This window comes from Carassius carassius, chromosome 34 (assembly GCF_963082965.1).
Source record: "Carassius carassius chromosome 34, fCarCar2.1, whole genome shotgun sequence".
In the NCBI taxonomy this organism is placed as follows: Eukaryota; Metazoa; Chordata; class Actinopteri; order Cypriniformes; family Cyprinidae; genus Carassius; species Carassius carassius.
Window position 1 is genome coordinate 7,061,665 of NC_081788.1, and position 15,177 is coordinate 7,076,841.

Sequence of the window (15,177 nt, forward strand, 5' to 3'; positions counted from 1 at the left end):
ACAATTGATGGCTGCATAATTAATATAGATTATTCAAAGTGCTTATTTGCATAGAAACTCAATGTGCAAAGTGAGAGAGAGGGGGATTAAGGGAAGATGATAGAGACAGTGAATGTCTTGATACTTTGATTTATTTTTAGTATAACCCAATTCAAAAAACTGAAAGAGCCAAAGAGTTTAGCAGTCTGGTGGACACATGAATTGGGCGGAGGTGACTTACTGTCCCAGTCCGCCACTGGACAGAGTCATATATGATAGGTAAAAATAACTATTTGAATCGTTGTTTTCTGTGAAAGTATCAATGTATTTTGCTGCTCGCCGTAGGGCTGGGCGATATGGAGCAAAAAATATATCTCGATATATTTTGCTATATCTCAATATACGATATATATCTTGATATCTTTACAGGAAAAATAACCCCCCAAAACTACTGCAAAAACAAATATGCCAAATATTACATATTTAGGGCTCTATGAAATGTTTATTTTTTTTCTTCACCATATTTTTTATTGTTTCCTAATTCTGTGTTTTAGCATGTGTAATTATTTAAATGCATAAAACAACTTAATTTGTAAAATTTTTTTCTTAAAATAGCCTTATGTGAAATGTTTTTCCCCTCTGAAATTCTGTGCATTTAAATTTTTCTGGTTATCAAATGAAGGCATAAAACATTCATTTAATTTATATTTTAATTATTGAATATTAAGCAAACTTTATTTTTTTGGTAAACAAAGGGGATTTACTCTTTTAAAATAAAACATGTAAGAAATGTTGTGTGATTATTCCTTAAATTGTGTTCGTTTCATTTTAAGAGTAGTTTAAGAGTCCGTGTTTTTTCTGCATCGTGGAAATCATAGGGCCCTACAGTAGACATCTGCCTGCTGTTAAACCCGACGCCTTAAAACCGAAGTATCTCCATATAATGGACTATTTTTTTTTGACTAGTTCATAGCCTCCGGGCTGGTTGCGGACGCCGCCATGTTTATGAGACAACACGCGAGGGGAGGGGGAACAAAATCAAGGAGGCGGGGGCGAGCACAGCTCAGAGACAAACAAGCAAAGTGGCGGAATCAGAATTAAATATAAACAATATATCGATATATATGATATGTCAAAATCCATATCGTGTTTAAAAAATCTCAATATATTTTAAATATCGAGATATCGCCCCACCCCTAGCTCGCTTCTGTTGGAAAAAATATCTGCATTATCTGCAGCTCAAAATGGCACTTAAGTGTCTTTAGAGAGAATCAACACACACCACATGGGAAGGGCTTGCATGAAGCACATTTGGCTCCATATAAACATATCAGAGGACATAACTCTGAAAGATCATTACAGTCACATGTTTTGAGGTATCATTAATGTCTGCAATACAAACAGTGTGGAAGTTACATTCTGAAGTTCAATTTACCATACCAGTTCACCAGTAAATCCTATACACACCAAGAACAATAACTTTAATAATAACCATATTAGCATCACAATAATGCACAATAATGTTCTGTTTATTATACATCTAAGCTGTAATTTCATCTTCTACTGCCTTAAATGCTGAGCTCTTGAAAGCCAGCTGGATTCTGATTGGCCTCTATTGTTCATCAGCTGGAATAAAACATCCTGTAAGCGATTTCAATGATATTGTCCCTCTGAGTTGTTATTGTTATAACCATCAATGAATACATTTTCAATGAATTAGAATGATAATTAAAACTTTATAGTTAAAGTTGTCCTTGGTGTGAATGAGCGTTTACTCTACGGTATAACAACACTCAAAAAGTGGTTTATTCCATTATTAGTTATCTAGATGCATAGTGATATGCCAGAAAATAAGCAGCCATAAGCTGACTTTGTTTTTGAGGCTTGACAGAGATTATATGAGGGAAAATCATTTCCCAAATGAGGTGTCTGGTCTAGCCCACAACTCTGACATGACTTAAATTCATCTCAGAGCCACAATATCTGGTCCTTTGTCAACATGGCAACAAGAATCTGTTCTCAACCGGCACATTTTGACCACAAGGGGGACAAATGGTCGAACTGAAGCAGAAGCTAGTCTTCAAACAGTGTTAATGGAGAAGGCATAGAAATGAAGGAATTAATTTTCATTTAATGGCAGGCTACAGTTACACGTGTAGAGTTATGCTCTATGGAGCACAGGAGGTGCGCTGTTACTATGGAAACACTCGTGCTAGGTACAGCATGTTTTAACATACAAGCAGTACAACCATGTGTTCGGTCATGTGCATTTATGCACATGAGTGTGTGTGCGCTTAAATATGGATCAGCCGCTTAACATACAGAACACAAATGTGTATTAAACACCATAAATGATATAGCAATGAGGCTTTGTTTCAGTTTTTATTTCAGTACACAGAAATGTGACTGTGACCTGCAATTTGCATAAGAGGTGGAATTTTGTAATTGCAAGTAAACAGACTATTGGGGATCCAAACAAGCAAATGGCTGATCATCTGATACAGTAATTGTGTAATCTTGTGAAAACACAGCCAAATATAAAATTAACTGCGCTTAAATTATTAATTAACCACAAATCATCTGAAAATACTGAAGGGAAGTCACTTAACTTCATGTCATCACGAAGATCTACAGACAAATAGTTTAACTGTGTGTCGATGTTCTTAAGAATTTCAGAATTCGGAGGTCTAGCACACAGCCTCATTTCAACTTCAAATCATCTTCCTCATGAACAACTGGAGCAAGTGCCATGATGATATAGAGACAGGCATGGCCTCGCCATTATTTCTCCCTCTACACACATACGGCTTTATCATATTCACGATTCATAACCTCTAAAAACAACTGCTCTTCCTGTAGCCTGAAATCACAACTCTAATTTCAAAGCACCTGCAGATGGAGAGAGCAAGCGAGTGAGTGACTCTTTATATAGTCAGTGAGCAACAGACAGCACAAAGAGACAGCAACCCACTGACAGCAAGTTAATGAACTCCAAACATGTTAATGGACCTTCAGCAATTACAGCAATTGAGGAATTACAGAGATCTAAAAGCGGCTGAATGCTGCACAAGTGCTTCAGGAGCAAGTGGCTTTATGATGAGGGGGTGTTGGAGCCTAGCAGTTAACACTGTGGCTAACCATAGGTTTAAACATTGACTTTTACTCACCCTCATATCATTTTAAACCTGTATGAGACTCCCCATTAAAAAGTGTAAGAATATTTAAAGGGGTCATATGATGTGATTTTAATTTTTCCTTTCTCTTTGGAGTGTTACAAGCTCTTGGTGCATGAAGAAGATCTGTACAGTTGCAAAGACTAAAGTTTCAAATCCAAAGAGATATTCTTTATCAAAGTTAAGACTGCCACGCCCCCCTCTGATTATCTTCACTATATATACAGGTGCTGGTCATATAATTAGAATTTCATCAAAAAGTTGAATTATTTCACTAATTCCATTAAAAAAGTGAAACTTGTATATTATATTCATTCATTACACACAGATTTATATATTTCAAATGTTTATTTCTTTTAATTTTGATGATTATAATTGACAACTAAGGAAAATCTCAAATTCAGTATCTCAGAAAATTACAATATTACTTAAGACCAATACAAAGAAAGGATTTTTAGAAATCTTGGCCAACTGAAAAGTATGAACATGAAAAGTACGAGCATGTTCAGCACTCAATACTTAGTTGTGGCTCCTTTTGCCTGAATTACTGCAGCAATGCGGCGTGGCATGGAGTCGATCAGTCTGTGGCATTGCTCAGGTGTTATGAGAGCCCAGGTTGCTCTGATAGTGGCATTCAGCTCTTCTGCATTGTTGGGTCTGGCATATCGCATCTTCCCTCTTCACAATACCCCACAGATTTTCTATGGGGTTAAGGTCAGGTGAGTTTGATGGCCAATTAAGAACAGGGATACCATGGTCCTTAAACCAGGTACATGTAGCTTTGGCACTGTGTGCAGGTGCCTAGTCCTGTTGGAAAATGAAATCTGCATCTCCATAAAGTTGGTCAGCAGCAGGAAGCATGAAGTGCTCTAAAACTTCCTGGTATACGGCTGCGTTGACCTTTGACCTCAGAAAACACAGTGGACCAACACCAGCAGATGGCATGTCACCGCAAACCATCACTGAATGTGGAAACTTTACACTGGACCTCAAGCAACGTGGATTGTGTGCCTCTCCTCTCTTCCTCCAGACTCTGGGACCCTGATTTCCAAAGGGAATGCAGAATTCACTTTCATCAGAAAACATAACTTTGGACCACTCAGCAGTAGTCCAGTCCTTTTTGAAGCGAGACGCTTCTGACTCTGTCTGTTGTTCAAGAGTGGCTTGACACAAGGAATGCGACAGCTGAAACACATGTCTTGCATACGTCTGTGTGTAGTGGTTCTTGAAGCACTGGCTCCAGCTGCAGTCCACTCTTTGTGACTCTCCCCCACATTTTTAAATGGTTTTGTTTCACAGTCCTCTCCAGGGTGAGGTTATCCCTATTGCTTGAACACTTTTTTCTACCACATCTTTTCCTTCCCTTCGCCTCTCTATTAATGTGCTTCGACACAGAGCTCGTTACAGCCAACCTCTTTTACAATGACCTTTTGTGTCTTGTCCTCCTTGTGCAAGGTGTCATTGGTCGTCTTTTGGACAACTGTCAAGTAAGCAGTCTTCCTCATGATTGTGTAGCCTACACAACTAGACTGAGAGACCATTTAAAGGCCTTTGCAGGTGTTTTGATTTAATTAGCTGATTAGAGTGTGGCACCAGGTGTCTTCAATATTGAATCTTTTCACAATATTGTAATTTTCTGAGATATTGAATTTGGGATTTTCCATAGTTGTCAGTTATAAACATCAAAATTAAAAGAAATAAACATTTGAAATATATCAGTCTGTGTGTAATGAATTAATATAATGTACAAGCTTCACTTTTTGAATTGTCATGCCCAAAAATATGGACACCCTTGGTAAATATGATCAAAGAAGGCCGTGAAAATTCTTGAGTGTATTAGAGAAAAACATTATTTCATAATGATATTCCCATTTTAAATTCTTATTATACATTGAAAGTTTACATTTTTGTGAATTTTTTAAATAAAAGATCAAAACAATGCAGATTAATTTTCACAGCCTTCTTTGATCATATTTAGGGTGTCCATATTTTTGGGCATGACTGTTTATGTATAATAAAATGAAATACGACAAAGCACAACTCTTCCTCTTTTTGTTAAATGTTAGCTTTAATGAACAATAACAGCCATTATAAAATTATAAGTATAAAAGGCTTATATAATAGGAAATATAGACAAAAGCAAGCAATTCTTATTGCTTTTTAAGCAATTTATATAAATAAATATATAAAGTTATGAAACAGAACTATGAAAAATAACAGATGACAATGATTTTTGTCTTTTCTGGAGCTCAATTAGCTTTAATTGCATAGATATGTGTTTTGTTTTCCAGAAAAAGATACGTGTTTAGATCAACACAAGGTTGAGTAAATAATTAAATCTTGCGCTCCAGGGGAATATGCCTGTAATAAACATACTGCAAGTCACTTAGGATAAAAATGCCAGTCAGATGCCTAATGAGTAATTAATAAAGAAAAAAAAGAAAAAGAGCTCAAACAGCCTCAATTCGGATATCTCAGGGAAAACCTCTGAAAATACACAAGCGTGCTATGATTGTGCAATTACTGTTTGTCTGACAGTGACTGGGGTGTTTGAGCAGGTTTGTTAGCGCTCTGTAGTATATCACATACACTGAAGCATTTGAGATGAGCACCCACCGCCCACTCGCTCTCTCTCAAACCAATGCATGAACCCACGCTTCCCACCAACATGCGCATTTCCTGTTTGACTGCTTGCTTCAGAGTGAGACAACAAAGAAGGGAGACCTGATGAATAAACAAACCGCCTCAAACAGTCTGAGGACAGTTCAATTTAAGGGACTCTTTACTAATGCTGTGAGCAGGTCACAATGGAAAAAGCAGCAGAGAGTAATGTTCTGTATGCATGTTCTAATACTGAATGAAACTTTGTTTTTTAACTGAGAAAACATTTTTTCTTTTTATGGAATATGTGAAACATCATTAAAAAAAAATCAGAAGTAAAAAGTAGTTTTTTGTAATTTGTTAACTAAAATAAGTAACACATTTAATTAGTACATTATTAGTATTATATTGGTACAATAGTAATTTTGCTGTTGTGGTGATATTTAGTTCTTCGGTTTCATATACAATCCCTAATCTCAAAACACAGCAAAATATACAGGAAAGACCGTAAAACTGTTTTGTACCAGTTATTCAAAATGGGTTAAATAGCTCTGATATTATCTTATAACACCGGCCGAATCATATAGACGCAGATGAAAAATAGCAGCATTCTACAGTGCATCCATAGTTGCAGTGGTGTTTTACGCACTAATGGTGGACCAACATGGTCGACCTGTCAGTTATCAGATTGAAAACATTGTAGTAATGGCGCATTAGAGCAAAGCACGCAGCAGAGGAGATGAACAGATAGAATGAGTGACAGTGATGGGAAATGAAAGCGATTGAATCGGGGGAAGAGGTGGGGGCTGGTTGAGTGGGTGAGACATAGAGAGAGAGAGAGAGATGAGACGCACAGCAGGGGCTCTCACATGTTTTGCCCAGACTAGTTTCAGCACACTAATGAATGACAAATGAAAAGAGAGAGCGCACTCATACAGGAGTGAATGAGAGCTGAACATCAGGCACACCTGTATGAGTGTCTCTCTGAAGAAAACCCAGTCAGCACGCTCTGGGGATGTTTGGAGTGCCATATGTCCACGTAAAGTATTTAAATACACAAACAGATTAATATTTTAAAAGAATGATATTTAATATGACCAGAAACTATATATTAATAAAAGAACATTTTAATATATATTAATAAACATAGATATATCATATCATATTAACTTATTAGCATTATATAAAAACAAAGGCTAATATAATTTTTGTCACGTGCCAAGAATTTCCATTTCACACACCATATGTGTTTTAATATTTGACTATTTAATTTGAATAGTACATACAGTTGTTCAAGCCATTTTTTTAATAGTAGTTAGTATTCTTTACCAAAGACAGCCTCTGTTTCTCTCTTTGTGCTGCTCAACAGAAGTTTTCCTTTTTTGAACAGTGAGAGAGATGGAAGGATACTATCAAAAGGTGCATAATTAATGCTTCTCATAAACGGTACAGCTGAGACAAGTGTGTGCGTGTGGGAGGGGAGAGAGAAACCTAAAATGAGAGAGAAAGGGGGCAGCGCCACAGCCAAATGTGAAAACATCCAGAGCGTCTGCTGTGTTTCCAACAGAGTTAGCAGAGGAGAGAATATTGGATTTGCATTCCAGAGGGAAAAGCAGCCCGTGTTATTTCCTGGTGTGAGACAGAGAGAGTCGGTGTCCTACCTGTCTTTGTGCCGACGTCGCCATCTGAATCTGGCAGAACTTAACAGCTTGATCCAATGCTACATCCTCATCCACCTACAGAGACAGAAAGTATGAGAAATAACATTAAGAGTCAGATATCATAATCAGAGACAACTACACAAAAACAGCCTCTTGAGCTGTATCACATATTAGGTGTTTTAATGCGGTTTCTTGTCATGTTTACAATAACTTAGGGTTTACAACCAGAACAACCACTCACACTATAATTTATATATACATTTTACTAAAATATTTTTAGTTGGACAATAAATGTGCCATGTGTAGAATTTTAAACCCAAAAGTAGGCGAAGTGTGTTTTATGATGGCAGTAACTGTCAAGTGACTATTTTAATGGGGTAATCAAAATATAATGCAATTAATCTGTGCTTTTGTTTTTTATTTCTATTCATTTTTAGTTTAGTGAACTTAACTTCTGGTTTAAATAGCATTGTTTTGGTTTTTAGATTATAATGTTACAATGTTAGAATGTAGTGTGATGGTCAGAGCAGAATCACCTTGTCATCTCGTAATTATAGTAATTAAGTAAAACAATATAAGAAAATCCAGAAATTGAAAGCGAAAATTCAATAAAAAAAGAGCTTGATATAGACATACTCATTCACAACACAAATCTCTCAACTCCAGCCCACCCAGACCCATGAGCACTTTAATGTCTCTGCCCACGTTTACATATAACTGTCCATTCAGTAACATGACAGAGGCGTTGTTACTCATTTCATGTGCAAAGAGGTCAGTGATTCATTCAGTGAGGTCACTGACATATAAAAGGTACAGTTCACGTACAACTAAATTATGACTATTTTAGTGCAAGCAACATTCAACATTTTTCTTCATGATCCTTTGACGTGTAAAAGAACAGTGTTTATGTATGAAAATGCTGCCATCATTCTGTCTTGCATCTAAACATTGATCAATGCACATACATAGAGCACATCAAAAATGGTCAACAGAACTCAGAGATGAGAACTGACTTCATTTGTTATCAAATGTAGAGCAAGCATCTTTGAACTTCCTTTTACCAAACTGGATGTGCTTTGAAGACCAACTGAAGTCTGATGGGTTTAGAACATATCACTTAATGGTCATGCAGTTTGCACAAGAAGGTGTTGTCAGCACGATTTTATCAGTTAGACTATATAGTGTAGAAACTTAAAGGCTACACATGACATTTCTCACTAGCGAGGTAATAACATCGCTGTTTAGAGACACACAGAGGTAGCCTAATTCACACAAGCTATCTCTCTCTCTCTTTCTTTCTATGTGTCTCTCTGTCTCTCTCACTCTCTTTCTAATAACTTCATTAATAACTGCATTAGAATGCTATCAACGGCTCAAGCCTCTGTTACCAGCTTTAAAATGATGTTTTGGGACTAGCAAAAGAGGCGTTGGATGAGATGCGGAAGAAATAATCCTACTCACAATAGCAATTTAAGTATACAAACCGGACGAATCCCTTTAAATATATCATGTGATCGATGTCTTGAGGTGTGGAAACTGTAGTATAAGTAGAATAATGAACTTTGGCCATTGCATTATTAGAAAAAATGCACACCAGATGTTTAACGGCCACTCCACTTCATGAACATGAAGTCTACTCCAAAAAATGAACCCCAGAAACAGTCCTATCACTCATTAGCCAGTGTGCGTGCGAAAGCCAAGTAACCTGCCAGAAAAGCTCTCAGAAATCATTTGATGATGATTTCTGGAAGAAGAGACCCACACTAATGAAGGACCTTAATCCGATCATCTACAAATATGGCATAAAAAGCAGTAAACACATAATACACAAAGACAGGCAGAGGTCCCGAGAGGATGCAGAAGGTACAAAGAATCGCTACCGGCGCTATGATAAGCCAAAATGTGCAGATGGTGTTATGAAGTCCTGAAAATGAACAAGCCAAAACAAAGTTCTGGCCGTACAAAACACCAATAACTTACACAAATAAATAAAATATGCTAGCTTAAAGAAGTATAAACAAAACCAACCATAATTTTGCTTCAGAAACGCAGTAAATTATGTCAAGTGTTTCCTTTTCTGGTGAACTAGCCCTTTAAAATATGGCTGATTAGTTCTGAAGCTCTTATTGATTTTTTTAGATCCTCTCAATTTTGACACACGGAGGATGACGGGTAACAGAACAAAATGACCTAAATAGACCTCTACTGGAGTGCTTGTGGTCATGGCAACCGGAGGAGCCGGCTGAGATTGGGCATCCCTGGTGTCTGTTTTATGTCAGATAGTTAGAGCATGGTGCTCTCTTTTTTAATAGTGTGTGGGAGAGAGAAGAAAAAAGTGAGAGAGATGATAATGCTTTGCTACTGCTTAATGTTTATATATATATATATATATATATATATATATATATATATATATATATATATATATATATATATATATATATGATGTTAATAACTGCGGAAATGTGTCATCATATAGTCTGTGAATTTTTTTTTACTTTTCATTTATTATTTTATTTTTTGAGGGTGATGAATTTGCAACAAGTTCAAGTTGTTAATGCTAATTCTCCACTGTGACCGACAGACAGCTGCTTCGTTTGAGAGTGACTTCTGTCTGAGCTGTGCTTCATACATCACTACACTACCGACAGCACACAATAGACCTTTCAGCCGCCAAAATTTTGCTGATGTGACTGTACCTTTAGACTTTCTGTCTGTTTGCTTACAGGCATTGGCATTTAGCTATATTCAGCTATATTAAATTATTTCTACAACTGAAAAGGTCAGAGGAGAACAATCACAAATCCGTCCTTTTCTTTAACATAAGGGGTTGTGGTTAGTACCAGTCCTAAAGCATGAACAGATGCACATTTCTGTAGATTCTGTTGGAAACGCTGCTTGGAATAATACTTTGAATGCACAATGATAGCATACTACACAATACAGAGCATGCAAATCAGGATGCAGCCTCATTCCTTCTATACAATCAGCATAGAATAAGCGCATGCAACAGCTTTATGATGACTGCATCTCAGCAGCACACACTGCTAGAGAAATCAGTGGCAGAGCTGGAGTGATGTTTTATGGGGTTTAATCTCAGGGTCTGTAGCTACTGCAAAAGCCTTAATCCAGGACATCCTGGAGCTTAAATGGATGTTTGTGATGTGGATTTAGTATGGAAAAACCTTTATGGCACACGATCACATCACATGAATTAACCAAGTTCGGATATGTTGATGAGACAAATGAGCTAGAAGATTTTCTGTTATAAGTTACTGCTGCTGTAGGTTTACAACACACAAGCTCATGCAGTGTTTCTGGTGGCTTTGATGTCCAATGACGTAATTTGGTACTGTTTACATCCATTTTCTACAAACTTAAGGCCCGTTCACACCAAGAACGATATCTATAAAGATAATGATATTAGCGTCCACACCAGCGAATGATATTGTCTGTGTATTCTAAGTGGACGCACGTCTGCTGCTTTAAATTCTCGAGCTCATTACAGCAGGATTGATTCTGATTGGTTGGCAATGTTTTTATCGTTCATCAGAAAAAAAAAATCGTTCTGAAAGTGATTCCAACGATATCGTTTCTCTGTGCCTTTATCATTATAGTTGTGGTGTGGACTCCGCTATTCTTTAATATTGAGAACGATTTTTAGAACTGTATCTTTATTGTTATCTTTATAGTTATCATGCTTGGTGTGAACGGGCCTTTAGACTTAAAAAGTATGTGTCAATGTATAGCACTATTAAACACAACCATGGGGTGACCAACGTGCAGCACAATAAAAACATTTCAATAAGACATATATAATAACTATCTGCAAGCAGAATAGGGTGTACTGACTTATCCCAACATACGAGTTGCAGTAGTCCAACATAGATTTAATAAAAGCATGAATTACTTTAACATTTTTACTAGACAGAATGCGTTTCATTTTCCTAGAAGACGATACTGGAAAAAAAGGATTTAAAGGGTTAGTTCACCCAAGAATTAAAATTTGTCCATCTTCTACTCACCCTCGAAGCATCCTAGGTGTATGTGACTTTCCTCTTTCAGAATAATCCAATCGAAGTTGTATTAAAAAAAACTTTCCTTGCTCTTCAAAGCTTTTCAGTGGGGGTAAGTGGGTGTTTGTTGTCAACTGTTCAGAAGACATGAAATAAAGTGTGCACATCTTTAAATAAAATGTCCCTCAAACTGCTCCGGGGGGTGAATGAGGGCCCCCTGTAGCGAATCCATGCATTTTTGTAAGATAAATATCCAGATTTTAAACACATTCAAAAAATGTTTTCTCACTTCTGCTGACTGTTGGGAATTGGAAGATGGAAGACGTACAGTATGAGTCGTGTGCGCCTCTGGGAAATGTAGGAGAAATGCAGGAAACAAAGTAACCATGCAGCGCTGAAAAACTACAGGGTCGTTTTATTACATTATTATTATACTTTATTTCACATCTTCTGAACAGTTGACTACAAACACCCACTTACCCCAATTGAAAGGCTTGGAAGAGCAAGGACAATTTTTTTATATAATTTCAATTGGATTATTCTGAAAGAGGAAAGTCACATACACAATGCTTCGAGTGTGAGTAGAAGATGGACGAATTTTCATTCTCGGCTGAACTAACCCTTTAACCACTACATTTATCTGTTTGTCAAATTCTAAACCATCTTCAAAAATAACACAATGACAGATAAAATAATGGAATGACAGACCATGCTTCCTAAAAATAAAACCCAATGGGAGCATATACAATGAAAACAGAATAGTAGCTAGAATGGAACCCTGGGGAACACCACGCGACAAAGAAGCTACCTCAGATGAGTGTTCACCAATGTTAACTCTGAAACCTTGATTGAAGAAATATGACTTAAACCATTCAAGAGCATTTCCTTTTATGACTACACAGCTTGGTCCACAGTGTCAAAAACAGCACTTAAGTCTAGAAGCACTAGCACAGCATGATCCCCAGCGTTACCAGTTAATAGAATATCATTTAAAGCTTTCAGAAGTGCAGTCTCAGTCACGTGGTGTTTTCTAAAACCTGATTGAAAGACCTCATAGGTCTTATTTTCATTTCATTCATGTTGTAGAACTACTTTTTCTAAGATCTTTGAAATAAAAGACAGATTTGAAAATGGGTCTATAGTTGGCTAAAACAGAAGAATCTAGATTCGGCCTCTTAAGTAATGGATAAACTGTGGCATGTTTCAACACATCAGGTACAATACTAGTATCCAAACATCGATTTATCATGGTCACAAGATAGGGACCCACTGCATCAAAAACTTGTTTGAGGAAATGCGCTTTAATACATTGTAATCAGTGTTGGGGGTAATGCATTACAAGTAACGCGAGTTACGTAATCCGATTACTTTTTTCAAGTAACTAATAAAGTAACGGATTACTTTTTAATTTACAAGAAAATATCTGAGTTATTTTCAAAAAAGTAACGCCAGTTACTTTGTATTCACATTTTTTGACTGACAAGCCTCCTGTTCCCATATTGCGAGAAATCGGAAGTATGGAGGCGTTGTGTGCGCTGTGTGAACATGATGTTACTGTAGTTCTAGACTAAGAACAGATTTAGTATTCCTCAAAATTAATCAAAACAGTGAAATGCAAACTCAGAATATGACACAAACCTGCAATAACTAAATATATTAAATAACACAAATGTATCTATTCACATTTTATTAACAGTGTCTTTGCTGCTGACCTTTAATGATCTAGTTCAGCCATACTAATAATTAAAAAATGACTTTAGATAAACTAACAATTGTGCTTCATTGTTTTTTTTTTTTATTGCTGAAGAGTGTTGAACCTTCTTCTCCTGTGTTCTACTGTACAGACGTGAATTTACTTTTCCTTCAGCCTGAGGTTTATTCATTACACTTTTTGGTGTGAAAGGGCTTTTACATTTGCTATAAATAGAACTTCTTATATTAAAAACAATCAAGCCCTGCTCATATTTAAAAAGTAACGTGAAAGTAACGCAAAAGTAATGTAACACATTACTTTCCATAAAAAGTAACTAAGTAACATATTTAGTTACTTTTTTAGGGAGTAACCCAATATTATAAGGCATTACTTTTAAAAGTAACTTTCCCCAACACTGATTGTAATACATGTTATTAAGACTCAACATTTGTTTAACCAGCAGACATTGGTTGGTTACTGTACTGTTGGTTGATATTAGGCGTTCCTACTCAACTGCATTATCCAGTAAATCCTGTCAACTCATGAGGGACTTCAGGGGTGCTGTCTAGTATACCATTAATGGTTCCGGTTTTATTTTTTTATTTTTTGCGCAAGTTTTTAAAATATTGATATATTTAAGTATTTATAACTTTTTTTGAACAAAACTTATTCACTGCTATATAAAAAAATTAAAAATAAACTAGAATATTTTTCAGGTATACATATATATATATATATATATATATATATATATATATATATATATATATACATACATATATATATATATATATATATATATATATATATATACAAACACACACATGCATAGAGAGCAGTTACACTTTCATCAGTTATACTTTTTAGTTACACTTTCATCATATTCATTAAATCAAAACATGTTCACCACAGAGGAGATGCATACACATGTATTCCAGATCTATTAAATTAACAGATCGGGGGAAAAGGTAAAAGTAGTATGTTCTATTTAAATTCACAATTTTTACATATACATTTAATTAATATGGAATATTTACTATAAGTCTTTGTGTGTGTGTGTGTGTGTGTGTGTGTGTGGTAGGACTGAATCATTCATCACTGAAGCTCAATAAGTGAAATAGCACCAATGAGCGCAACACCATTCATAAATGCTAATGACTGTTGCAGGCCAGTGATAAAAACATCTGCCTACATAATTACGTGAATAAAGCGTGAGAATGCTATTTCTATTTCAATCACTGCCAATTTGGACTGAGTTCACTGTTCACATTTCCTGTGCATTTATAACTGTGGTAACCCTAATTTACAAGACTGAATATAACTGCTTTATTACAAAATCTAGAGTGTGGTCTATGGAGCACTTTATCATAGCCCCTCCAAACACTCCCAGTGTGAAACCTGTTCAAAATGTAGGCAACTTAATTATGCTGCCTACCAAGATACCACATTTTAGCCAAATTCTTGTACAACCTTTCCTCTATCAGCGAGGTAAAGATGGGCCAATTTGACCAGTGAGTCAGTGTCCAGGGCAGGGGCGATTCTAGGGTCAGAGCTTTAGGGGTGCTGAGCACCCAATGAGCCCCAATGCCTCCACCCACCCTCTTTTCACACGAAAACAAAAAATGTCTATTGAAAAATAACTATAATTTTAACATTGATTCAACTAACTCCAAAATCCAGTTTTATTTTTATTTTTTTTGAGACCTTTTCAAAACAACAGCTTAATTGTGAGAGTTCACACAGACAGCCCCCTGTAACAAACACAAAACCTTCTTCACTCAGCTGGTTTTCCTGACCGTTAACTCCATGTGCCTCCTTTTGTATCAACAGTCATCAGATTGGTTACATTAGATTCAACTTTATTGTCATTGAACAAAGTAACAGGTACTTGGACATAAAATGTAATTCATCTTCTGTAAATTATTTACAAATGGCCATCTCTAACATATCTGGATGCACGCCTGTCTGAACTTTCATAAACCAATATGTCATCAATAAATAATAATAAAACAAGCTTCATATCAAGAGTCATTTTAAATGTCTTTATTATTATT

At 36.1% G+C, this 15,177-nt stretch overlaps 1 protein-coding gene across 10 annotated transcripts in view; it reads right to left on the reverse strand.

Annotated features, from left to right (window-relative positions):
* LOC132115400 (calcineurin-binding protein cabin-1-like) overlaps positions 1 to 15,177 on the reverse strand; it is a 91,766-nt gene that overhangs the window by 13,505 nt on the left and 63,084 nt on the right. For all 10 annotated transcript variants that reach the window (XR_009425483.1, XM_059523850.1, XM_059523852.1 and 7 more), the window contains one exon: positions 7,415 to 7,489. Coding sequence is in view for 9 of the 10 variants with exons in the window: in XM_059523850.1 (XP_059379833.1) it covers positions 7,415 to 7,489 (75 nt within the window). In the remaining variant the exon portion in view is untranslated. The remainder of the gene's footprint in view (positions 1 to 7,414; positions 7,490 to 15,177) is intronic.